Below are 25,669 nucleotides of genomic sequence, written 5' to 3'. Positions count from 1 at the left end.
CAGGAAGAAAGTGCTGTGTGATAAGATTACAGGAATAAGGAACTGATCGTTTCCTCAACTGCAGAAAGATATATGTTCACTTGTTAGTTAGGAACTCATCGTACTAAATGAACTATAAACATTGTTTGTTCATCAGTTAGGAATTCAGCTTCTTAACCGAGTTATCAGTGAGTAGAAGTTCACTTGTTAATAACTTCTCCATACAAGGAGAAACTAACTCTTTGTACAGTCCCCTCCACTTATAGTGAGCGTGCTCAATACGCAATAGCCGGGATAGCGTTTGACGGACTCTATGGGGGTGAGCACCACCTTTAATAAGACCTCTCTCAAAGATATGTAATGAAGATTTCTTCTGAGCAGACTAAGTGAAAGTTGTAGTCCTCTGCATTGCAGCCTCTAACAATATACAAAATAATACTTTTATTATAGATTTATATAGCTCTAATAGGATTAAGTGAAAACAAATTAGCAATACAATTATTTAAGGGCATGAATTACTTTGCACTTGTGTGTAGATAAAGTGCCGCACAGTAGGCTTATCATCAAGATTGCAGCCCATGGAATAAAGGGGGCAGTAGCAACATGAGTTGGCTAAGTGACAGGAAACAGTAGTGGTGAACGGTTGTTTCTCGGATTCGAGGGAGGTATGCAGTGGTGTTCCCCAGGGGACTACTTTCCTTGATACATATTAATGACTTGGACTTGGTGTACAGGGCACAATTTCAAAATTTGCAGGTGACACAAAACTTGGAAGGGTAGTGAACAGTGAGGAGGATAGTGATAGACTTCAAGAGGATATAGACAGGCTGGTGGCATGGGCAGATAAAATTTAACGCACAAAAATGCGAAGTGATACGTTTCGATAGGAAGAATGAGGAGAGGCAATATAAACTAGAGGGCACAACTCTAAGGGGTACAGGAACAGAGAGATCTGGGGGTATATGTGCACAAATCGTTGAAGGTGGCAGGGCAGGTTGAGAAAGTGGTTGAAAAAGCATACGTGATTCTGGGCTTTATAAATAGAAGCATAGAGTACAAAAGTATGGAAGTCATGATGATTATAAAACACTGGTTCGGCCACAACTGGAGTATTGTGTCCAGTTTTGGGCACCGCACTTCAGGAAAGATGTGAAGGCCTTAGAGAGGGTGCAAAAGAGATTTACTAGAATGTTTCCAGGGATGAGGGACTTCAGTTGCGTGGATAGACTGGAGAAGCTGGGGATTGTTCTCCTTGGAACAGAGACGGTTGCGAGCAGATTTGATAGAGGTATTCAAAATCATGAAGGGTCTAGACAGAGTAGATAGATTGAAACTGTTCCCATTGGCAGAAGGGTCAAGGACCAGGGGCATAGATTTAAGGTGATTGGCAAAAGAACCAAAGGTGACATGAGGAAAAACTTTTTTTTTTAAACACAGTGAGTGGTTAGGATCTGGAATGCACTGCCCGAGGGGGTGGTGGAGGCAGATTCAATCATGGCCTTCAAAAGGGAACTGGATAAGTACTTGAAACGAAAAAATGTGCAGGGCTACAGGGATAGGGTAGGGGAGTGGGACTAGCTGGATTGCTCTTGCATAGTGCTGGCACAGACTCGATTGGCCGAATGGCCTCCTTCCGTGCTGTAACCTTTCTATGATTCTGTAAAACTTTGGCCTGAAGGAAGTTTAAAGCCTGGCACTGGATGTTACCACAGCTGCCAGAGCTTTCTACTTTTGACTCGAAAGCCACTGTTAAGAACATAAGAAATAGGTGCAGGAGTAGGCCATACGGCCCCTCGAGCCTGTACCGCCGCTGGATCAGATCATGGTTGATCTTCGACCTCAACCCCATTTTCCTGCCCGATCTCCATATCCCTTGATTCCCCTAGAGTCCAAAAATCTATTTATCTCAGCCTTGACTAAATTCAATGACGCAGCATCTACAGCCCTCTGGGATACAGAATTCCAAAGATTCACAACCCTCTGCATGAAGAAATCCCTCCTCATCTCAGTCTTAAATGGCCGACCCCTTATCCTGCAACTATGCCCTCTAATTCTAGACGCTCCAGCCAGGGTAAACAATCTCTCAGCCTCTACCCTGTCAAGCCCCCTCAGAATCTTATATGTTTCAATGAGATCACCTCTCATTCTTCTAAACTCCAGGGATTATAGGCCCATTCTACTCAGCCTCTCCTCAAAGGACAATCCTCTCATCCCAGGAATTAATCTAGTGAACCTTTGTTGCACTGTCTCTAAGGCAAGTATATCCTTCCTTAGATAAGGAGGCCAACACTGTACACATTACTCCAGGTGAGGTCTCACCAATGCCCTGTACAATAGTAAGACTTCCTTACTCTTGTACTCCAACCCCCTTGCAATAAAGGCCAACATGCCATTTGCGTTCCTAATGTGTGTAAACACACAAAGCATGGTAAACAAGGGTGGAGAGCTGCAGGCGCAAATGGCCACATGGGAATATGATGTCGTGGCGTTAACGGAGTTCTGACTCAAAAAAGGGCAGGATTGGGTACTAAATATTTCTGGATACAAGGTGTTCAGAAAAGATAGGGAAGGAAAGAAGGGCGGAGGGTGGCAGTATTGATTAAGGAGAATATTGCAGTGCTGGAGAGAGAGAGGATGTACTGGAGAGATCAAGGACAGATCTATTTGGTTAGAGTTAAGAAGCAATAGAGGTGCCATTACACTACTGGGTGTATTCTATAGGCCACCAAATAGTGGGAAGGAGATAGAGGAGCAAACTTTTGTAGGGAAATTACAGAGGTGCAAAAGCCATATAGTGATAAAGGGGACTTCAACTATCCTAATATAGACTTAAGTGTTCGTAGCAGACAACACACAATTAAAGAAACAGCACATTCCAGGTTGAATTGGCATTGTGTTAATTATCCAGAAAATGCTACAATATGGGGATGGTAATTTTATTTTAACCGTCAGTGCACTATAACGAGGAGAAACCAGCTGTTTCTGCCCACAATAAATGGAGCACCGAAGACACTATAACCGGCAACTTTGAAAATGACGTTAATACAAATGGATAAGGATTATTGTTTTTTTGGCCGATATAAGCCACTGCCCAGTTTAAACGTGGTGGGGACTGTATAATTACGTAATGGGTAATGTGCCAGTGGTCAGGTACACCTGGGACCTTTAGGGTTTTAAAAAAAAATAGATTTGGAGCAGCTCCATGACTACACACACAGCTGCATGCAAGATAGAACTGGCCCAGACCAGCAATGTATGATTTATCCATGTTATATAAAGCTCAGAGACTTCTTGTGGTGGAGTATCTCATGGTAAGGTCTCCAGCCTAAATTACAAGATAAACTTTAAGAAGGGTCATAACCCTCAAATTCAAGTAGTCTAACAAGATGGAAATACATCTCTCCAATCCGTGGATAGATCAATACACAAACAGACACAGACCACCACTCCTCAATTTCAACAGCAGGAACCAGACTGAGCGAGACAGGAAGAGCCAGACGTACACAAACTACACAAGGTGCCCTCTGTGGAGATGGTTTAGACACAGTGGTGCAGATTCACTGAAGATTCTGTTTACATAAAGGTAACAGATAGAATACCAGAGTAGTTCATTAAATGTTTCATAACATTGAGATTTTCTCATTCAGCAACACAGGTTAAGAGGTATTGGGAGCAGGAGATTCAACAAATGAATCAACTACTGACGTCAGCTATCAGCGTCCACACTGCAGCTATTTACAGCACACTAGTGCTGTAGCAGGCTGCATAGCAATGGCTAATTAAGTTACCTATGGTTGCTCTGATGAGTGGGGAGGCATCTCCAATGTTATTTAAACACTCCTGTTTGATGAAGTCAGCAACCCCCTGTGGGAAACTCTGGTAATGAGCCTTCACGTTGTTCTTGAGAATGAGGCCGCTGAGGGACCGTGTCGGCTCATCTGGAAGGAAAGAAGCAACAGAATGTTACAAGCTGGAGTTGTCCCGAATACAGCATCATAGCATGTCACACTCGCCGCAGGGTTTTGTATTAACTACTTATTAAATACAGCACTGTAACGCTTTAAAACACCAACAGACTGCACTACAGGGAGAGGGGAACTCCTCACCCGGAGAGTTCCTGCGCTACTGGGCAGGGACTGACCGCGACCCACCCCCCCACCCCCGGGCAGGGACTGACCACGACCCACCCCCCCCCCCCCGGGCAGGGACTGACCGCGACCCACCCCCCCCCCCCCCCCGGGCAGGGACTGACCGCGACCCACCCCCACCCCAGGCAGGGACTGACCGCGACCCACCCCCACCCCGGGCAGGGACTGACCGCGACCCACCCCCACCCCGGGCAGGGACTGACCGCGACTCACCCCCACCCCGGGCAGGGACTGACCGCGACCCCCCACCGCATCCCCCCCCGGGCAGGGACTGATCGCGACCCCCCCCCCCCCCCCACATCCCCCCTGGACAGGGACTGACCGCGACCCCCCCCACCCCGCAACCCCCCCTGGACAGTGACTGACCGCGACCCCCGCCCCAAGACAGAAGCCGAGAAGTAGAAATGTGCACCGTTTTCTAATGCAATAGATAACTTGATTAACAGCACCTTCAGATTTCAGTCTGGTCAGGACAAAGATCAGGTAGTTGTTGAAGTCTGGATACTGGTTCAGCTGCTCCAATTTCTGAGAAGCGAAGCTCAGGAATAATAAGGCCATACAGTACAGAAACCCTCCGTCTCTGACACCTAATACGTGAATTAGAGATGCTACAAGACAACACAGAAGCAATCCAGCAAATGCAGGATCTTTAATTATCGCCCCTCTCCCTCCATGATGTGAGTAGAGGGAAAACGGGTCTCCTCAGAACAGGGAAGGATCGCAAGGAAAAACCGTTCACAATCCACACACCATGGGATTTGAAGGCCTGATTCCAGAGTTAATGGTGACTGGACCAAGGGAGCTGAATTAAACAGAGAATCTCCACCAATATTTCTGCAGCCTCGAGCCTGCTCCACCACTTCCAATTACCCATCTTTGCTCCATATCCCTCAGTAATCTTACCCAACAAAAATCTATCGATCTCAGTCTTGAAAGCCCCAATTGTCCCAGGATCCACAGCCTTTTGGGGGGGGGGGATTCCAGATTTCTACTACCCTGGGTGAAAAGTGCTTCCTGATTTCACTCCTGCATGGCCTAGCTCTAATTTTATTACCTCCCCTAGTTTCCCTCACCAGAGGAAATAGTTTCTCCATATCTACCCTACCAAACCTTTTTAACATTTTATCAGCTCGACCACCCAAATCCCTTTGCTCTCCACAGTTCCTACTTTCTCACCATTTAGAAAATACTCTGATTTATAATTCTTGGGTCCAAAGCCTCACATTTGCCCACACTGAACATCATCTGCCACAGCTTTGCCCATTCACATAATCTGTCCACGTCACTCTGTAATTTCCTGCTCCCACCTGCATTTCTTACTGTTTCTCCTAACCTAGCATCATCTGCAAACTTCGATATGCAACTGTCTATATTCATGCATTGATATATATGGTGAAAAGCTGAGGCATACTTGCAATGAGCAAGGGAAACACTTTGCAAAAGCCCCAATCACCACCAAGCCTCAAGCCAGTGTCCACAAGGATGGCCAGCAGCGCAGTATAACACACACAGCCTCACGGGCTACGTTGCTCAACACATCACACACTCTATGATCATATATCCAGGGGTGATTTAGCACAATACATTAACTCCGTTCCCTCAAACTAATGGGCCCAGTAACCCTGCCCAGAAATTCCCTACTCATTAAATGGATGAAGATAGAAGAGTAGTCGGAAGGACCTGCGGATAAGGCCCTTTGTAAAACATAACGTCCAAGCAATTATCCCCAAGTATAAAAGGCAGCGGCCAATCCTTTCACATTGATGGGGGCAAAGGAACACACACCCCAAAACTTAATCCCACCTGGGTAAGCAAACAATTAAGATGCTTTTCTATTTACCAGATCATTTGACTGCTTCAGGGAATTGGCTTGTGTGTCACTCTCCCTTTCTCAGTCTCATTGCTGCAAGTTGGTCCTTGCTGGGATTGCTGTATAAATTAAGAGACACTGAGCACAAACACACGGGAGCTGTTCCATGGGCTAGTATATTGAAACCACATCACATGGTGTGACCTCATGGCACAAACCACACCGTTCACACCAAATATCAGGGTGCTCACACAGCCCAGAGGGAGAGTCACCTCAGGAACACACTCTTCACACACCAACACTACTTATTTACACAGCTGATAATGATAAGAGTAACCAGGTAGCAATGAGCTCAGTTCAAAAAGTTTGATCACATGAAGAGCAACAGTCAGAGAACAGCTGCCTGGCTGGGATGCTGGACAGCCAGGACAGGGCTGTGGCTGGGTTAAAGCAAGAGAACTCCAGTACGAGCCCACATGCAGCAAGACCTGGACAACATCCAGGTTTGGGCTGATAAGTGGCAAGTAACATTCGCGCCAGACAAGTGCCAGGCAATGACCACCTCCCCTTGACATTCAACGGCATTACCATCGCCGAATCCCCCACCAACATCCTGGGGGTCACCATTGACCAGAAACTTAACTGGACCAGCCATATAAATACTGTGGCTACAAGAGCAGGTCAGAGGCTGGGTATTCTGCGGTGAGACACTCACCTCCTGACTCCCCAAAGCCTTTCCACCATCTACAAGGCACAAGCCAGGAGTGTGATGGAATACTCTCCACTTGCCTGGATGAGTGCAGCTCCAACAACACAAGAAGCTCGACACCATCCAGGACAAAGCAGCCCGCTTGATTGGCACCCCATCCACCACCCTAAACATTCACTCCCTTCACCACTGGCGTACAGTGGCTGCAGTGTGTACCATCCACAGGATGCACTGCAGCAACTCGCCAAGGCTTCTTCGACAGCACCTCCCAAACCCACGACCTGTACCACCTAGAAGGACAAGAGCAGCAGGCACTTGGGAATAACACCACCTGCACGTTCCCCTCCAAGTCACACACCATCCCGACTTGGAAATATATCGCCGTTCCTTCATCGTCGCTGGGTCAAAATCCTGGAACTCCCTTCTGAACAGCACTGTGGGAGAACCTTCACCACACGGACTGCAGCGGTTCAAGAAGGCGGCTCACCACCACCTTCTCAAGGGCGATTAGGGATGGGCAATAAATGCCGGCCTCGCCAGTGACGCCCACATCCCATAAACGAATAAAAAAAAGTGAAGTGGCTCTTGAACACTGATAGGATACTTGTTGTACTGCACGCTGTGTTGCAGTGTCTGGTGACTGAGAGTCTTTGAGCAGCTGAAGCACTTGCTGAAGGCCCTGTTCATCGGGCTGCCACTCCATCACGAATAACGAACCTGCAACAAAGGGAGAGGAAGCCATTGAGACAGTTGTAAACCTGGCTGAATCAGAGTGTTTGCCCAGCCATGCCAGCTGGGCAGAACCCAGACACAGAGTTACATCCTTCATTTGTACCACGCCTTTCAGAGAGAATGAATAATCAATCAGAAAATAGGAGAGAAGTTAGAGGCAGGACCAAAGTCTCAATGATACATGGTCTGAGGAGGCTACTGAAGGTTGGGTGAAGCAGAGGGGACTGAGGAGAGTGCTCCAAAGCAGATGGTGTAGAGCGAGGGGAAAACACGCAGTCAGCTAGTCAGAAGTGGATACTTCTGACTCTATGGAGTGCCCCCCCCTTCCCAGTTATTTAAGGAATGTGTTTGATATTGGGCATCAGACAGTCACAGCCCAGATCACCACCACCCCCCAAAGCTTCCCGAAGGTGGGGCACATGATAAGCCAGTAAGGTGTGGTCTGCATTTAATCTAATAAAAAAAACTGCATGTGCGGCCGAGAGAGGTTTCAGACTAAACTTTCAGTACAAGGAGGGCAGATATGAGGGCACACTAATCCAGTGCACCACAAACCAACTACACCACAGACTGCTTGAACATAGTGACATTCAACTAGCTGAACGACACTGCACAAAAACCCCATACAAGCCGATTAAACCCCACAAACTCTCAACCCAAAAACCACCTGACTCCTGAATGAGCGTAAAGTCTGCACCTGCTGGATGTTTATTTTTAATATTCCACTGTTGGACTGTGTCCTCTCCCTTTGCTTGTACCAACAACCCTAAGACTATCAGAGAAAGAAAGAAATGCAAGTAGTTGCATCAACACACAGATCCCACTGCAGGCAAAACCACTCCCACAGTACACTAAGCAAAGCAGGACCCAGATCGACCGACCAGCCCCCCCACCCCCCCCTTTAATCAGACCTGAAACAGGACCCAGACTGACTGACCAGCCCTCTCCCCCACCCCACAATCAGACCCCAAGTTCAGTCATAGGGTTGGGGATTGTCAGGAAAGGCTTAAAGCAATGCCATGTTCGAAGCTGTTTCCTGCATTTGAAGCTCCCAAGAGGCCCTTCTCTGCTCACACTGACTTTGAGCCCAAGGGATGATATTTCACTGACTCGCCCCAAGTGGGGCTGGTTAGGGTGATCTGAACCCAGGTCCCAGCTGGCATGGGTCTACAAACTCCGGACCTCTGATCCATTGCCCAGTCACTTTACTCCAACCAATGAAGTGTCATCACAAAACTCCCAGACATGTTATAAAGCTCTGCTACCCTTTACCAAGCTCAAGAGTTCCCGCTCATCAATAAGTGGCCCCTGCTGGAAGGAGTGTGTGAACACCAGATGTGGTCAGGATCTGGGTTCAGTTGTGAGGCCTCCCCAGTCAAACTACCTCCTCACACAGATGGACAATGCCGAGGGTGAGGTTTCAAACTAAAAACATGTTCAACCTGAGGAGAAGTGCTCACCCCACACACGCGAGCTGCAGCACAGCCTGCTCAGCAGCTAGATAACCAATTATTAAATTAAAATGCTTGCTCCCAGGCTGACAGCAGGAGATGGAATGGGCCACAAAGGCAACAACTGAACCCAGAGATTTAAAATCAGATGTTACAGGGTTTTCAGGAGGGAGCGCGTGTTTATACCACGTGATGTAAATGCATTATTCTACAGGCAGATCGAAGCCAAGTCCCTGTAAAGCCGCATAGTAAACAGGGCCTCAGGCCATTCAGGGTTTAATTGTTGCTCAGTCACTCTGTAAATTGGAAATGGTTTTATAATTTTCAGACCTCTGGTCAATTACAGGCTTTTTGCGTGTCTAATTTTTTATAGAAAAATAGGATTGTTTTGCCTGTTTAACAGAGAGCCTGGACACCGGACTTGGTTGGTAGGGCTGTTTGTGAAGTTTCTAGTGGGCAAAAACAGCTTTGTGCAAACTTTACGGTTTTGACTCCCAAACGCCTCCAACTACATCACTCCCTCCGTCACAGGCAGAGTTAAGCAAGAACCAGTCCAATACTTCAGCAGTTCTAATGAAGGGTTCCACGCAGACATGAACCTCTCTCGTTCAGACACTGCTGTACATTTTGTTCCACTTTGTCTATTTAGATCTGAAGGGTCTGCCTTTCCTTTTAGTCACTTACACTGGGTGCAGATGTTACCGTCAACATACGCACTGGCTCAGAGGCCAAGCATCAGCTCTATACCCGGGTTCTCAATCTCTAGGGTGGATTTTAAGACAGGCGATGTCTTTGTTGGCGTTAGGTAGCTAAGGTACACAATCTATACTTCACTGGGGAGGTTATCAAACCCCTTTAGATGCATGGCACAGGATCTGGTCTACACTGGCGGTGTAGAAGTAGGGAGGAGGAAAGAGAATCAAATAAGATTCTCCTGAATAAGCAGAACTGACTTTTGCCCAGTCCAACTGAAAGGGGTTGGCTTTGTTTTTAATACTTTAGATTTATTTGAAAGACGTTGTATAAATGCGGGCATTAGATGTTCATAGAACCCGAATCCCCCCCTGTCCCATCCCGCAGGCCCCAGCGGCTCACCCTGTAACCGGGATACTTCGGACACTCAGACCCCGAGCGGTCAGTCCGGGCCCAGCTGGCCTGTGTGCCGCTGCTCGAGTAATACAGACCCCAGGGCCGCCTCTGCGGCCTGATCACCGCTCCCCATCCAACCAGCTGTAGCCAAGGAGCAGAACGCAAGCCCCGGGCATCCCGGCCCTGACTCCAAGCCCCGAGGGGGCAGCATTACCCCCCGCCCAATCTCAGCCCCTCTCCCCCAGGCCCTGTAACCAACCCCCGGCCTGTCACACTACCCTGGCCCTCTCCCCCAAGCCCCCTCACCGAAGCCAGGGGTCTCCAGGGCCCGTTTTGCATAAAACCAATTCCCAGTAACCGCCCCACTCCCGCCTCGGGGCCGCGCGGCTCCCCGGGCACGTTGCCCGCTCCCCCGCTGCAGAAGCTGCCGCACCGGCCTGGACAAACCACCAAGCCCTGGACTCGCGTAGTGATCAGGCCAGGTGTGAGGGCGCCGGTCCCGGGCTCGCCTAGTACGCGACGCCGGTGATGATAGGGAAGTCAGATCCGGGAGGCGGGAAGTGGGATGGGCTGTGCGAGGCCTGAGGCCTACAGGTGACCAGCCCCGTCCGAGCGGGCGGGACATGACCGAAGGCCGCGGGCTCGGCCGAAAGCAAAATCTCCCGCCGGTCACCCCCTCCCCGGGCCCCGCTCTCTCACCCCCCACCCCCGCTCGGCCACTCTCGGCCTCTTCCCCCCCCCCCCCGGGTCCCGGTCCCTCTCCCCTCGGTACCGGGCCTCCTCCCCCCCGGCTCTCTCTCCTCCCGGTCTCTCTCTCACCCCCGGGCCCCGGTCACTCACCCTCTCTCTATCCATCCATCCCCAGGGCCCTCTTTCCCCGGTCTCGCTCACCCTCTCTCTATCCCCGGCCTCCCTCTCTCTCCATCCCCGGCTTCCCTCACCCTCTGTCCCCGGGCCCCGGCCTCCCTCACCCTCGGTCCCCGGCCCCCCTCACCCTCTGTCCCCGGGCCCCCCTCACCCTCTGTCCCCGGGCCCCCCTCACCCTCTGTCCCCGGGCCCCCCTCACCCTCTGTCCCCGGGCCCCCCTCACCCTCTGTCCCCGGGCCCCCCTCACCCTCTGTCCCCGGGCCCCCCTCACCCTCTGTCCCCGGGCCCCCCTCACCCTCTGTCCCCGGGCCCCCCTCACCCTCTGTCCCCGGGCCCCCCTCACCCTCTGTCCCCGGGCCCCCCTCACCCTCTGTCCCCGGGCCCCCCTCACCCTCTGTCCCCGGGCCCCCCTCACCCTCTGTCCCCGGGCCCCCCTCACCCTCTGTCCCCGGGCCCCCCTCACCCTCTGTCCCCGGGCCCCCCTCACCCTCTGTCCCCGGGCCCCCCTCACCCTCTGTCCCCGGGCCCCCCTCACCCTCTGTCCCCGGGCCCCCCTCACCCTCTGTCCCCGGGCCCCTCTCACCCTCTGTCCCCGGGCCTCTCTCACCCTCTGTCCCCGGGCCTCTCTCACCCTCTGTCCCCGGGCCTCTCTCACCCTCTGTCCCCGGGCCTCTCTCACCCTCTGTCCCCGGGCCTCTCTCACCCTCTGTCCCCGGGCCCCGGCCTCTCTCACCCTCTGTCCCCGGGCCCCGGCCTCTCTCACCCTCTGTCCCCGGGCCCCGGCCTCTCTCACCCTCTGTCCCCGGGCCCGGTCCCCGGCCTCTCTCACCCTCTGTCCCCGGCCTCTCTCACCCTCTGTCCCCGGCCTCTCTCACCCTCTGTCCCCGGCCTCTCTCACCCTCTGTCCCCGGCCTCTCTCACCCTCTGTCCCCGGCCTCTCTCACCCTCTGTCCCCGGGCCTCTCTCACCCTCTGTCCCCGGCCTCTCTCACCCTCTGTCCCCGGCCTCTCTCACCCTCTGTCCCCGGGCCTCTCTCACCCTCTGTCCCCGGCCTCTCTCTCGCTCCGTCTCTCGGCCGCTCGCGCCGCAGCCCGTGCCCGGGTTTAAATTCTCTCCCGCCAATCCGAGCCGCCGCCTTTCACCACGTGTCCGAGGCCGGGCCGACACCACTCTCCCAGCGGCCCCCGCGCGGCCCCCTCCCCCACTGTTACCAGGGAAACGGGGCCTGTGGCTCAGCGCGTCTCACCCACCCGCCAATGCCCATTATCGCCGAATCGGTCACTAACCTTCAGTTATTCCTCTTCCTACAAATAACCCCAGTAATCTAAGGAATAACAACTCCCAGTTATTTATATTTATATAAAAATATATAAGAGCTCCTTTAACGGGGCAAAGAATTCCAGACTGGAGCAGGACCAGACGGGTCGGAGATGTGACTTGGAAACTCAGTCGATAAGGTAGGTTTGAAGGAGGCTTTTGCAGATGGGGAAGGAAGAAACAAGGTGGAGGGAGAGAGTTACAAAGTGTGGGATGGGGATGGAGATGAGTGAGGTTACATAGATGGAAGTGGGGACTCTTGGTGATGGACTGGAAGGAATGAGATGTGTCTATTAAAAAATGAGCAATTGTCCAGAAGTGGGACCAGACCCTCAAATTGAGGGGGAACCTGAAGGTCAGTAATGGGGTCAGGGCATCCCCTCCAGCCTACTTATATCGCTAACCCTCTTGCTAACAGCTCCATCAAATGTGTGCCTCATTATTTTATACCGTCCTTCAGTGAACCATAGAACCATAGGCAGCAAATATCACCAAAACCTGCCCAGCACCAATCTTCTTCCCTATTACCTTGCTGGAGTACAATCCCAAATCATCATTCCTAACGTAGCCTGTACAGCAAATGTTCACAGGCTGTTCAACATGAAGGGCATCACAGCCCAGGGGCAATATAGCATCCAAACTGCAGCCCCAGTTGAGATCAGATAATTCAGCTCAGACTGGGGCTTGTCTGTTTAGGTCAGTAGTGTAGCTATGCACAGAGCCACTGGTTTAGGGAATCTCTCACAGGTTATTAACAGGGGGTCTGCCTGGTCCCACCAATAGCTGCATCGATCACAGCTCAAGGAATCCTGGACTGTTACACAGGAGTCTGACCAGTGTCCCTCAGTCTCTCTCACGAGATATCTCTACACTGACTGGTGCCCCTCAGTCTCCCAGGAAGATATCCGTGTTCTGACCAGCGTCCCTCAGTCTCCCAGGGAGATATCAGTGCACTGACTGGTGCCCCTCAGTCTCTCTCTCTCAGGGAGCTATCCGAACACTGACTGGGGTCCCTCGCGAGTCATAGTACACAGGTTTAAGATGGTTGGCAAAAGAACCAAAGGCGACATGAGGAAAAACTTTTTTACGCAGCGAGTGGTTAACATCTGGAATGCACTACCTGAAAGGGTGGTGGAAGCAGGGTTAATTGTGGCTTTCAAAAAGGAATTAGATAGGTACCTGAAGGAGAAAAATTTGCAGGGCTACGGGGAAAGAGCGGGACTAGCTGGATTGCTCTTGCAGAGAGCTGATGCAGGCTCGATGGGCCGAATGGCCTCCTTCTGCACAGTCACCATTCTATGATTCTAAGACCACTGCTTTTCTTGATATATATTAATGACCTGGACTTGGGAGTACAGGGCAAAATTTCAAAATTTACAGATGACACAAACTTGGTAGTGTAGTAAACAGTGAGGAGGATAGTGATAGACTTCAAGAGGATATAGACAGGCTGGTGGAATGGACTGACATATGGCAGATGAAATTTAACTGCGAAGTGATATATTTTAGCAGAAAGAATAAGGAGAGGCAATATAAACTAAATGGCACAATTCTAAAAGGGGATGCAGGAATAGAGAGATCTGGGGGTATCTGTGCACAAATCTTTGAAGGTGGCAGGATAGGTTGAGAAAGCGGTTAAAAAAACATACGGGATCCTGGGCTTTATAAATAGAGGCATAGAGTACAAAAGCAAGGACGTTATATTGAACCTTTCTAAAACACTGCTTTGGCCACAACTGGAGTATTGTGTCCAATTCTGGGTACCGCATTTTAGGAAAGATGTGAAGGCCTTATGAAGTTGCAGAAAAGATTTACTAGAATGGTTCCAGGGATGAGGGACTTCAGTTACGTGGATAGACTGGAGAAGCTGGGGTTATTCTCCTTAAAGCAGAGAAGGTTAAGAGGAGATTTGATAGAAGTGTTCAAAATCATGATGGGTTTAGATAAAGTAAATAAAGAGAAACTGTTCCCATTGGTGGAAGGGTCGAGAATCAGAGGACACAGATTTAAGGTGATTGGCAAAAGAACCATATGGCGACATGAGGAAAATCTTTTTTTAAATAGCAAGTAGTTATGATCTGGAATGCACTGCCTGAAAGTGTGGTGGAAGCAGATTCAGTCGTGGCTTTCAAAAAGGAATTGGATAAATACTTGAAGGGAAAACGCTTGCAGGGCTATGGGGAAAGAGCAGGGGAATGAGACTAACTGGACTGCTCTTACAAAGAGCCGGCACGGGTTTGATGAGTCCGAGTGGTGAGTGCAGTGTAAAAGGAGAGTCCCGAGAGCGGACGGAGAGTCCGAGAAGTGAGCGCAGTGTAAAAGGAGAGTCCGAGAGGAGAATCCGAGAAGTGAGCGCAGTGTAAAAGGAGAGTCCGAGAGGTGAGCGCAGTGTGAAAGGAGAGTCCGAGAGGTGAGCGCAGTGTGAAAGGAGAGTCCGAGAGGTGAGCGCAGTGTGAAAGGAGAGTCCGAGAGGTGAGCGCAGTGTGAAAGGAGAGTCCGAGAGGTGAGCGCAGTGTGAAAGGAGAGTCCGAGAGGTGAGCGCAGTGTGAAAGGAGAGTCCGAGAGGTGAGCGCAATGTGAAAGGAGAGTCCGAGAGGTGAGCGCAGTGCAAAAGGAGAGTCTGAGAAGTGAGCGCGGTGTAAAACGAGAGTCCGAGAGCGAGAGGAGAGTCCGAGAGGTGAGCACAGTATAAAAGGAGAGTCCCGAGAGCAGGAAGAGAGTCCAAGAGGTGAATGCAGTGTAAATCTAAGGCAAGTCATGGCAGCAGAGCTCGCACCCGTGATATGCTCCTCCTGCTCTATGTGGGAAGTCATGGACACTACTGGTGTCCCTGGCAACCATGTGTGCAGGAAGCGTGTCCAGCTGCAGCTACTGGCTAACCGCATTTCGGAGCTGGAGCTGTGGGTGAATTCACTGTGGAGCATCCGTGATGCTGAGATTATCGTGGATAGCACGTTCAGTGAGGTGGTCACACCGCAGGTAAAGATTACGCAGGCAGAAAGGAAATGGGTGACCGCCAGGCAGAGTAAAAGGACTAGGCAGGTAGAGCAGGAGTCCCCTGGGGCCATCTCCCTCTCAAACAGATATACTGCTTTGGATACTGTTGGAGGAAATGACTTATCAGGGGAAAGCAGTAAGAGCCAAGTTCGTGGCACCACCTCTGCTGCACAGGAGGGGAGGAATAAGACTGGCAGGGCTATAGTGATAGGGGATTCAATTGTAAGGGGAACAGATAGACATTTCTGTGGCCGCAAACGTGACTCCAGGATGGTATGTTGCCTCCCTGGTGCTAGGTTCAAGGATGTCACGGAGCAACTGCAGGGCATTCTGGAGGGGGAGGGAGAACAGCCAGTAGTCGTGGTCCATATCGGTACCAACGACATAGGTTAAAAAAAGGGATGAGGTCATGCAAGGTGAATTTAAGGAGTTAGGAGATAAATTAAAAAGCAGGATCTCAAAGGTAGTGATCTCAGGATTACTACCAGTGTCACGTGCTGGTGAGCATAGGAACAGGAGAATAGACCAGATGAATGCGTGGCTGCAGGGATGGTGTAGGAGGGAGGGATTTAGATTCCTGGGACATTGGGACCTGTACAAGCGGGATGGGTTACACCCGAGCAGGACCGGGACTGATGTCCTCGCGGGGGTGTTTGCTAGTGCTGTTGGTTTAAACTAGAATGGCAGGGGGATGGGAACCTGAGCAGGGAGACAGAGGAGGGGGAAACAAGGATAGAAACAAAAGACAGAAAGGGAAGAAGCAATAGTGAAAGGCAGAGAAAACAAGGGCAAAAAACAAATAGGGCCATAGCGCAAAATAAAACTAAGATGACTAGCAATCTTAAAAAGACAAGTCTAAAGGCATTGTGTCTTAATGCGCGGAGCATTCGCAATAAGGTAGGTGAATTAACAGCGCAGATAGATATTAACGGTTATGATATAGTTGCGATTGTGGAGACATGGCTGCAGGGTGACCAAGGATGGGAACTGAACATCCAGGGGTATTCAATATTTAGAAAGGACAGGCAAAAAGGGAAAGGAGGTGGGGTAGCGTTGTTAGTAAAGGAGGAAATCAATGCAATAGTGAGGAAGGATATTGGCTCGGAAAATCATGATGTGGAATCTGTATGGGTGGAACTAGGAAACACCAAGGGGCAGAAAACGTTGGTGGGGGTTGTCTATAGGCCCCCAAACAGTAGTGGAGATATAGGGGCGGGTATTAAACAGGAGATTAGAGATGCATGCAAGAAGGGTACAACTATAATCATGGGTGACTTTAATATACATATAGATTGGTCAAACCAAATTAGTAATAATACTGTGGGGGAGGAATTCCTGGAGTGTGTACGTGATGGTTTTCTAGACCAATACGTTGAGGAACCAACTAGAGAACAGGCGATCCTAGACTGGGTATTGTGCAATGAGAAAGGATTAATTAACAATCTTGTTGTGCATGGTCCCTTAGGGAAGAGCGACCATAACATGATAGAATTCCTCATTAAGATGGAGAGTGAAGTAGTTGAATCCGAAACTAGGATCCTGAATCTAAATAAAGGAAATTACGAAAGTATGAGGTGCGAGTTGGCTATGATAGATTGGGGAACTTTACTACAAGGAATGACGGTGGATAGGCAATGGCTAATATTTAAACAACGTGTGCAGGAATTACAACAATTATTCATTCCTGTCTGGCCCAAAAATAAAACAGGAAAGGTGGCTCAATCGTGGCTTACAAAAGAAATTAGGGATAGTATTAGATCCAAAGAGGAGGCATATAAAATTGCCAGAAAAAGCGGCAAGCCTGAGGATTGGGAGCAGTTTAGAATTCAGCAAAGGAGAACAAAGAGATTGATTAAGAGGGGAAAAATAGAGTATGAGAGTAAACTAGCAGGGAACATAAAAACTGACTGTAAAAGCGTCTATAAATATGTCAAGAGAAAAAGATTAGTGAAGACAAATGTAGGTCCCTTACAGTCAGAAATGGGGGAAATTATAATGGGGAACAAAGAAATGGCAGAACAATTAAACACATACTTTGGTTCTGTCTTCACAGAGGACGACAAATAACCTGCCAGAAATGTTAGGGAACCAAGGGTCTAGTGAGAGGGAGGAACTGAAGGAAACCAGTATTAGTAAAAAAAAAGTGCTGGGGAAATTAATGGGGCTAAAGGCTGACAAATCCCCAGGGCCTGATAATCTACATCCCAGAGTACTAAAGGAAGTGGCCCTGGAAATAGTGGATGCATTGGTGATCATCTTCCAAAATTCTATAGACTCTGGAACAGTTCCTACAGATTGGAGGGTGGCAAATGTAACCCCACTATTTAAAAAAGGAGGGAGAAAAAACAGGGAATTACAGACCAGTTAGCCTAACATCAGTAGTGGGGAAAATGCTAGAGTCAATTGTAAAAGATGTGATAACTGGACACTTGGAGGGCATTAACGGGATTGGACAAGGTCAGCATGGGTTTATGAAAGGGAAATCATGCTTAACAAATCTGCTGGAGTTTTTTGAGGATGTAACTAGTAGAATAGATAGGGGAGAACCAGTGGATGTGGTGTATTTGGATTTTCAGGAGGCTTTTGATAAGGTCCCACTCAAGAGGTTAGTGTGCAAAATTAAAGCACATAGGATTGGGGGGAATATACTGGCATGGATTGAGAATTGGTTGACAGACAGGAAACAGAGTGTAGGAAGTGACTAGTGGGGTACCGCAGGGATCAGTGCTTGGGCCCCAGCTATTCACAATATATATCAATGATTTGGATGAGGGAACTAAATGTAACATTTCCAAGTTTGCAGACGACACAAAGCTGGGGTGGAATGTGAGCTGTGAGGAGGATGCAAAGAGGCTCCAATGTGATTTAGACAAGTTGGGTGAGTGGGCAAGAACATGGCAGATGCAGTATAACGTGGATAAATGTGAGGTTATCCACTTTGGTTGTAAAAACAGAAAGGCAGACTATCTGAATGGTGATAGATTGGGAAAAGGGGAGGTGCAACAAGACCTGGGTGTCCTTGTACACCAGTCGCTGAAAGCGAGCATTCAGGTGCAGCAAGCAGTTAGGAAGGGGAATGATATGTTGGCCTTCATTGCAAGAGGATTTGAGTACAGGAGCAGAGATGTCTTACTGCAGTTATACAGGGCCTTGGTGAGACCACACCTGGAGTATTGTGTGCAGTTTTGGTCTCCTTATCTGAGGAAGGATGTCCTTGCCATGGAGGGAGTGCAACGAAGGTTTACCAGACTGATTCCTGGGATGGCAGGACTGACGTATGAGGAGAGATTGGGTCGGCTAGGCCTGTATTCACTAGAGTTTAGAAGAATGAGAGGTGATCTCATCAAAACATATAAAATTCTAACAGGACTAGACAGACTAGATGCAGGGCGGATGTTCCCGATGGCTGGGGAGTCCAGAACCAGAGGTCACAGTCTCAGGATACGGGGGATGCCATTTAGAACTGAGATGAGGAGAAATTTCTTCACTCAGAGGGTGGTGAACCTGTGGAATTCTCTACCACAGAAGGCAGTGGAGGCCAAGTCATTAGATGTATTCAAGAAGGAGATAGATATATTTCTTAATGCTAAAGGGATCAAGGGATTATGGGGAAAAAGCAGGAACAGGGTACTGAGTTAGACGATCAGCCATGATCATTTTGAATGGTGGAGCAGGCCCGAAGGGCCGAATGGCCTACTCTTGCTCCTATTTTCTATGTTTCTGTACTGAAACCATTCCATGATTCTATCACAGGTGAGTGGGAGCTACCTTGCCAAATAATCAGTTGGGGGCACGATCTGTTTAATCACATCAGAACCTTGTAATCTCCTTGAGCAGCACCATATACAGGCACCGTTATATGTGGGCAGTGTTGTTTGCGTAAAGTCCTATGTACAGGCAGTGCCGCAGGTGAGCAATGCTGTGTGTGGGCAATAGAAAGAAGTTGCATTTGTATAGCACCTTATTGTGCCCTCGGGTATCGCTCTGACAGCGCAGCACTCCCTCAGTACTGCACTGGAGCTGTCAGCCTAGATTATGTGCTCAAGTGCAGGAGTTGAGCTTGGATTCAATGTTCTAATTCAGAGATGATTGATACTAACTGAGCCAAACTGACACCCTGTACAGCACCACATTTGGCAGTGCTGTGTGTGGGCAGCATTTACAGGCAGTGCCCTGCGTGGGCAGCACCGTAGACAGTGCTTTGCAGGGGAAACGTGTATACGTGCAGTATGTGTGTGTATGGACCACCTGTGTGCAGACAGCACGTGTATGGACAGTGTATATCCGCAGTGCCCATCCTTGAAGGGAGGGGCTACCACTGGGAGATTTTCATTTGGCCTAAAGTATTTGACTCCGAAATAAAACATAACAAAAAGTTTTCTGAAATTACATTTGAGTTGATAATAAAAGTCTCTGAATCTGCATTAAAAAAATAACGATTATCTTTTTATTGCCAGAATACCTATTTTAGAAAATGACTGTTCTTTACAATTCTCTATTTTGACTTTTATAATATTCAAACAGTAAAGAATTTACAGATAATTTTTTAAAAATTAAATCTGAAGCCAGTGATTAGGAGATATTCAGGCCCTTGGAAGCAGAGCAGAGTCATGAGGCGGAGCCCATGTCAGAGAACTGAGGTGTCAGGAGTGCCTTGGGCTTTGTGTCTCGAAAGGAGATAACCAGGAGCTGACTTTACCGAGCTATATAAGATGGCAAATGGTATGGAACAGCAACATTTGGAAAATTACTTTAACGTAATTCATGGGGATGGTCTGCAGGTTCAGGAAGTTCTCCTTCACAAAAAGAGCAGGCGAGGCCTGACATGGACACTCAGTAGGGAAGGTACAAATCCTGGAATTGTGTAAGGAAGGGTTGGATGCTGCAATGGGAGGGCGTAGGTTTCTATGGAAGGCTGAGCTCGATGGGCCTAATGGCCTCCCTTATCTGTCCTGACTAGATTTGCTAAACCTGACTTCAGGCATGCCAAGACTAACAGCACCACAAGTTGGTTTGCGTCACGTGTTGAGATTCTCTGGAGGAGCTCCGATACGTTTCAGGTATCCTGGGGGTTAAAGGTCACCGATGGTGTCCCCCATCCCCAGGCACTCTTCCTTGCTATCGAACTGCCATTCATCGGCAAGCAGATCTTCCGGTGATGGCATGAAATGTTTCTCATAGCCGGAGATGAAGCAGGTTCCCCCAGGTAATTTTGTGAGGAAGGACTGATCGGCGAGGCGCTGATCCAGACGCACGGAGGCCTCCTGAGAGTTGTCTACACCCTGAGATGGTGCGCTTGTCCAGTATGGATCTTCAGTGCTTGAGCCCCTGTCTCCTGCCAGAGCGGGACTGTTACTAATTATCAATGGAACCTGTACCTTATCCTCAGGTGCAGTCTCTTCCACTTCAACAATCACTGGCTCATTCTCCATCATCCCAAGAACACCTGGCATGTAATGGTGCTGAAGGTAGATAGAGGAACAAAGTTACCATCAGTACACAGAGTCAAAGGCAGTTTGGTGTCACATGGAAGTTACATCACAGCCAATAGTTCAAGATTTCTCTATCTGCTTTGCTTCCCTATGAGTGGAGCCCACTTTTTCTTGACAACATTCTCCCCTTTAACTCCTGAAGGCTCTGACTCTCTGAGGAGTGCAGGTGCCATGGGTGCCCATCACCTCCAGTACCACACCCATTCTTCATGTAGGAGTCCACACTTCAGGTCGAAGTTGGTTCTACATGGTTTAGAACGGGTGCAAATCCTGCCTGTGAGGCCAAGTGCTAATAGCTCTCAATTCTCCGTTCAAAGCTAATAATTACTCACAGCACCAGGTGCAGACTTGGGAGTGATCTCGGGATGACTTCGGTGGGCATGTGGAGGAAAATAGTATACAAGTTAAATTTAAAGGGATGGGGACAGTTAAAAAGAAGTGTCACCATGGGCTAGGGGACAAAAAATCAGAGTTTAAAAAGCCTTAAAAAGCAACTTAGCCCATCAGTTGTCTTTGCCATACTGAAGAGGAAAAGGAGGGGTGTTGTGATGTGTGATGCTGTGGTGATGTGTTGTGTTCAATTCTGGGTTACTCCCTGAACCACCAGGGGAAGTTTGATTAAAACACATGGAAGTCCTCACCTGCTGGAGCCCAGCTCTGCTGTTTCCTGGATCTGGGATTTTCTGGAAGCACCACTGAGGTAAGAAGATGGAGGTGAGGCTTTGTGTCCTGAAAAACATGCGGCAGGTCATGGGAACATGTGAACAGGAGGAGGCCATTCAGCCCCTCGAGCCTGTTCCGCCATTCAATTAGATCATGGCTGATCTGAATCTTAACTCCATCTTGGTTCCATATTCCTTAATACCCTTGCCTAACAAAATCTATCAATCTCAGTTTTGAAATTTTCAATTGACCCCCAGCCTCAAACAGCTTTTTGAGGGAGAGAGTTCCAGATTTCCACTCCCCTTTGTGTGAGGAAGGGCTCCCTGACATCACCCCTGAACAGCCTAACTCTAATTTTAAGGTTGTGCCCCCACCAGAGGAAATAATCTACATAGAATTTACAGCACAGAAACAGGCCATTCGGCCCAACAGGTCTTTGCTCTGCATGAGCCTCCTCCCACCCTATTTCACCTAACCCGATCAACATCTCCTTCTATTCCTCCCTCCCTCATGTACTGATCAAGCTTCCCTTTAAATGCATCTATGCTAGTTGCCTCAACTACTCCTTGTGGTAGCAATTTCCACATTCTATCTACTCTGGGTAAAAAAAAAGTTTCTCTCTATCTACCCTGTCAAATCCTTAGGTCAGTACAAGGTGCCTTCTGACCATTTAGAAACCAGTGGTGTTTTTGTTCTTCAGGTGCTGGGGGGAAAGGTGTCCAGCATCAACTCTTTGAAAGTTCTCACACACGGCTGGGCAGTCGGTGACACAGGTGATTGGGGAAAGTACCGGCATCTTCGCACAACCACAGAACACCCCCGTTCAAATGCAGTACAGCGGATCTGACAGGGCTAGAGATCATTAACTTAATGTACACCCAGTGCAGAAACAGCCCACCTGTCCTGATAAATTCAACTCCTCCCATAACTGCTGGATGTCATGGGCAGCGCAAACTCACTGCAGCACCCGTGCAATATCGTCTGGAAATCAGCAAGATATTTGTGGAGAGTGCTGGCAGATCTTTGGCCCTATGCAGGGACTGGAACTTAGTGCAAGTCTCACTCACCTTGACCCGAGCAGAAGAAGTGTACCCACTCTGTTTCTATCCCTACCTTGGGGCAAATCTGACCCCAGTGTTAGAGAAAAGACAACAAAGGATGAAGCGAGGGCAAATGTCGGATTATTGCAGTAACACGATAGTGTTTACAGACAGCCGCCAAGTCCACACGCGCACACACAAGCATCCATACTCGCATAAACGTACACACCCTCAAATACACATGCAAGCACACATCAACGCACGTGTATTCACATGAGCATTCATGCCCACTTACACGCAAGAACAAAGGTACAAAGACTCACAAATACAAACACACCTGACTGTACCTTTGCCAGCTCTCGGTCATTTTCTCCAAGGTGTGAACGTGCAGTGAATCGGAAGGGACTGACTCACCTTAGTTGATAGTAACATCTTCCGAAAAGGATGCAAATAGCTACAATCGACAGAAACACGAACACCAGCACCAGGATCTTCCAGATCACAATCTGTGAAGCTGAACACAACAGAAAAGCAGTGTTAGAACCCAAACACATGGCTATCTCACCGTGAGGGCACTCCACCTTTCCCGGCGACCAGACTCTCTAACACACTAGTCACCATCAGCTGCCTTTGTGTTTTTCCAATAATTTTCTCAGTGGGAGCACTCTCCCGAGTCCGAAGGTCGTCGGTTCAAGCCCCACTCCAGGACTTGAGCACATAATCCTGGCTGACAATCGAATGCGGTACCGGGGGAGCACCGCGCTGGTGGGGGGGGGGCAGCACCGAGGGAGCGCCGCGCTGGCGGGGGCGGCAACGAGGGAGCGCCGCGCTGGCGGGGGGCGGGGCGGCACCGAGGGAGCGCCGCGCTGGCGGGGGGCGGGACCGAGGGAGCGCCGCGCTGGCGGGGGGGGGCGGGACCGAGGGAGCGCCGCGCTGGCGGGGGGTGGGCGGCGGCGCGGCACCGAGGGAGCGCCGCGCTGGCGGGGGGGGGGGGGGGGCGGCACGGCACCGAGGGAGCGCCGCGCTGGCGGGGGGGGGGGGGGGGCGGCGGCACCGAGGGAGCGCCGCGCTGGCGGAGGGGGGCGGCACCGAGGGAGCGCCGCGCTGGCGGAGGGGGGCGGCACCGAGGGAGCGCCGCGCTGGCGGAGGGGGGCGGCACCGAGGGAGCGCCGCGCTGGCGGAGGGGGGCGGCACCGAGGGAGCGCCGCGCTGGCGGAGGGGGGCGGCACCGAGGGAGCGCCGCGCTGGCGGAGGGGGGCGGCACCGAGGGAGCGCCGCGCTGGCGGAGGGGGGCGGCACCGAGGGAGCGCCGCGCTGGCGGGTGAAACATTAAACTGAGGCCCCATCTGCCTGTTCCAACGGATGTACAAAATATCTATTTGAAGAGGACGAGGGAGTTTTCCCAGTGTCCTAGCCAACATTCATCTCTCAAACAACACTGCCAAAAATCAGATTGACTGGGCTTTTACTTCAGTGCTGTTTGTGGGCTCTTGCTGTGCAAGAATGGCTGCAGCCTACGGAACAACAGTAATTGTAATTCAAAATCATTCATTGGCTGTGAATATTCTGAGATGTGATAATGTGCTGTACGAATACAAGTCTTTTGTTTTCCTTGATTCAGGAGGGGCCTGATCTACATCAAACTCTGCCATCCGCAGGGTCCATGGGTGGCTCAGTCGGGGTGGGGGGTCAGTATAACCTCCCCTGCCAATCATTGTCCAGGAAGAGTATTACACTGGAAAGTACTGGGGGTTTCCCCGGGTCTGTGGGGTCTCCCCGGGCTCTGCACTGTGTCCATTTTGAAAGCTGGAAGCGCCATCAACACATTCCTCCCAAACTCCCGCCCTCTGCCCCCTTCCCCATGTGACGGTACCTTGCGTTGTGAACTTGAGATTTGGACCCTTCGTACCCTCTCCCACCTTGGTGGACGCTGTCATCCAAATGGTGTAGGTGCTCAGAGGCTCCAAGTCCATCAGCGTGTGACTGTGTAATGTACAGCTTATATTGCGAGCTGTGAGAAAGAACAAAGGGTTTTACTGACCTGAAGACTCTCTCCCCTTGTTATAATATTGATGAAAAGGACCAGAGACAGGAGAATTATATTTATAAACCCCTCCCTCATGGAGCTGGTGTGCGGGTTTCACAGGGGCTGTCTGCCCTCCAGTACCTCACCCCAGTGGTCAATCGTCAGGTGTGAGCCCAGATGAGTGAGTGTTGCAGATTATTTAACTGTGGGGGGAGTTTCACAGCCAAGCTCGATCCTGCTCTCACCCAACATTCAGCAAGAGTCACTGACCGCGATCAGGACCCCTGGATTATTCTCTCTCCCAAACCTGGGTGCTGTGGCCAATCACAGCTATCACAGCCCAGACTGGGATTTCACGGTAGGCAGACAGACAATAACACGTTTAGCTGGGGTGGCTACACTCACATCCGGTGTCAGAAAAGCAGAGCAGAGGCACCTGGCCCTGACTGCATGATGGATGAGTGTCTTTGCCACAGCCATAATAGCGTGGCAGGAACCAGAGAGAGAACATAAGAAATAGGAGCAGAAGTAGGTCACATGGCCCCTCGAGTCCGTTCCGCCATTCAATCAGATCACGGCTGATCTTCGAACTCAACTCCACTTTCCTGCCCAATCCCCCTATCTCTTGATTCCTTAGAGTCCAGAAATCTGTCTATCTCAGCCTTGAATATATTCAACGACTCAGTATCCACATCCTCTGGGGTAGAGAATTCCAAAGATTCACAACCCTCTGAGTGAAGAAATTCCTCCTTATTTCAGTCTTAAATGGCTGACCCCTTATCCTGAGACCATGCCCCCTAGTTCTAGACTCTCCAGCCATGGGAAACAACCTCTCAGCATCTACCCTGTCAAACCCCCTCAGAATCTTATATGTTTCAATGAGATCATCTCTCATTCTTCTAAACTCCAGAGAGTATATGCCCATTCTACTCAACCTCTCCTCATAGGACAACCCTGTCATCCCAGGAATTAACTTAGTGGCCATTAGTTAAGGGCTGAATTGGGCTCGGCTGTGATGGTCTTCACGCTCAAATAGCCCACCTACACTCACTGTCTAGGTTGTACCTGAAGAATGGCCACTAGAGGGCTGTCAGTGCCCAGGGAAATCACAGACCACTGTCCTCAGTGCAGAGGGGAGAATATTAAAGATGTAGGCCTGCTGTTAAGTAAAAGTGTACAAGAAAGTTATTCATTTCACTATGAACCAGAGAACAGCAGCCACTTGGCTTCCAAAGATGACCTTTAAATTCCTTTGAGGAATCATTTTTTATTCATTTTCTACATGCTCAGAAATGACCTCCACGTGTCCTGGAGCTGCCCCTGAACTTTATACAGATACCACGGCACTA

At 49.9% G+C, this 25,669-nt stretch overlaps 2 protein-coding genes and 1 long non-coding RNA gene across 7 annotated transcripts in view; 1 reads left to right on the top strand and 2 right to left on the bottom strand.

Annotated features, from left to right (window-relative positions):
- LOC137304351 (transportin-2) overlaps nucleotides 1-11,929 on the bottom strand; it is a 41,158-nt gene extending 29,229 nt beyond the window's left edge. Inside the window, exons 1-4 of one of the 5 annotated variants that reach the window (XM_067972906.1) lie at nucleotides 11,824-11,929; nucleotides 7,251-7,363; nucleotides 4,577-4,652; nucleotides 3,768-3,917 (exon numbers count right to left, since the gene is read on the bottom strand). In XM_067972906.1, the coding sequence (XP_067829007.1) occupies nucleotides 3,768-3,917; nucleotides 4,577-4,652; nucleotides 7,251-7,349 (325 nt within the window). In that variant the 5' untranslated portion in view covers nucleotides 7,350-7,363; nucleotides 11,824-11,929. Of the gene's footprint in view, nucleotides 1-3,767; nucleotides 3,918-4,576; nucleotides 4,653-7,250; nucleotides 7,364-9,924; nucleotides 10,011-10,351; nucleotides 10,487-10,889; nucleotides 10,908-11,614; nucleotides 11,641-11,823 lie in introns of those variants that run through there. The other 4 variants (XM_067972909.1, XM_067972910.1, XM_067972908.1 and 1 more) reach the window with 4 other exon arrangements.
- The window catches only part of LOC137304354 (uncharacterized), a 14,379-nt gene continuing 459 nt past the window's right edge, over nucleotides 11,750-25,669 (top strand). Inside the window, exons 1-2 of the long non-coding RNA XR_010958563.1 lie at nucleotides 11,750-12,242; nucleotides 25,611-25,669. The exon at nucleotides 25,611-25,669 is cut by the window's right edge and continues 459 nt beyond it. This is a non-coding gene — a long non-coding RNA (uncharacterized lncRNA). The remainder of the gene's footprint in view (nucleotides 12,243-25,610) is intronic.
- LOC137304352 (interleukin-27 receptor subunit alpha-like) lies at nucleotides 19,524-24,325 on the bottom strand. The gene is made up of 4 exons (XM_067972911.1): nucleotides 24,168-24,325; nucleotides 22,709-22,808; nucleotides 21,233-21,320; nucleotides 19,524-20,561 (listed from the first exon to the last, which is right to left on the bottom strand). The coding sequence occupies exons 1-4, from the start codon at nucleotides 24,265-24,267 to the stop codon at nucleotides 20,172-20,174; spliced, it is 678 nt and encodes a 225-aa protein (XP_067829012.1). The 5' UTR covers nucleotides 24,268-24,325; the 3' UTR covers nucleotides 19,524-20,171.

Source organism: Heptranchias perlo, chromosome 37, assembly GCF_035084215.1.
Source record: "Heptranchias perlo isolate sHepPer1 chromosome 37, sHepPer1.hap1, whole genome shotgun sequence".
In the NCBI taxonomy this organism is placed as follows: domain Eukaryota; kingdom Metazoa; phylum Chordata; class Chondrichthyes; order Hexanchiformes; family Hexanchidae; genus Heptranchias; species Heptranchias perlo.
This window is presented reverse-complemented; position numbering and strand designations above follow the sequence as displayed.

Excerpts from the sequence above, each read along its gene's own strand:
- LOC137304352 (XM_067972911.1), bottom strand. The coding sequence starts at position 24,267 with ATGGACTTGGAGCCTCTGAGCACCTACACCATTTGGATGACAGCGTCC. Across the intron at positions 22,809-24,167 it reads TCTCAAGTTCACAACGCAAG|CTTCACAGATTGTGATCTGG; the intron begins GTACCGTCACAT and ends TGTTGTGTTCAG. Across the intron at positions 20,562-21,232 it reads GCAGAGCTGGGCTCCAGCAG|CACCATTACATGCCAGGTGT; the intron begins GTGAGGACTTCC and ends ATCTACCTTCAG.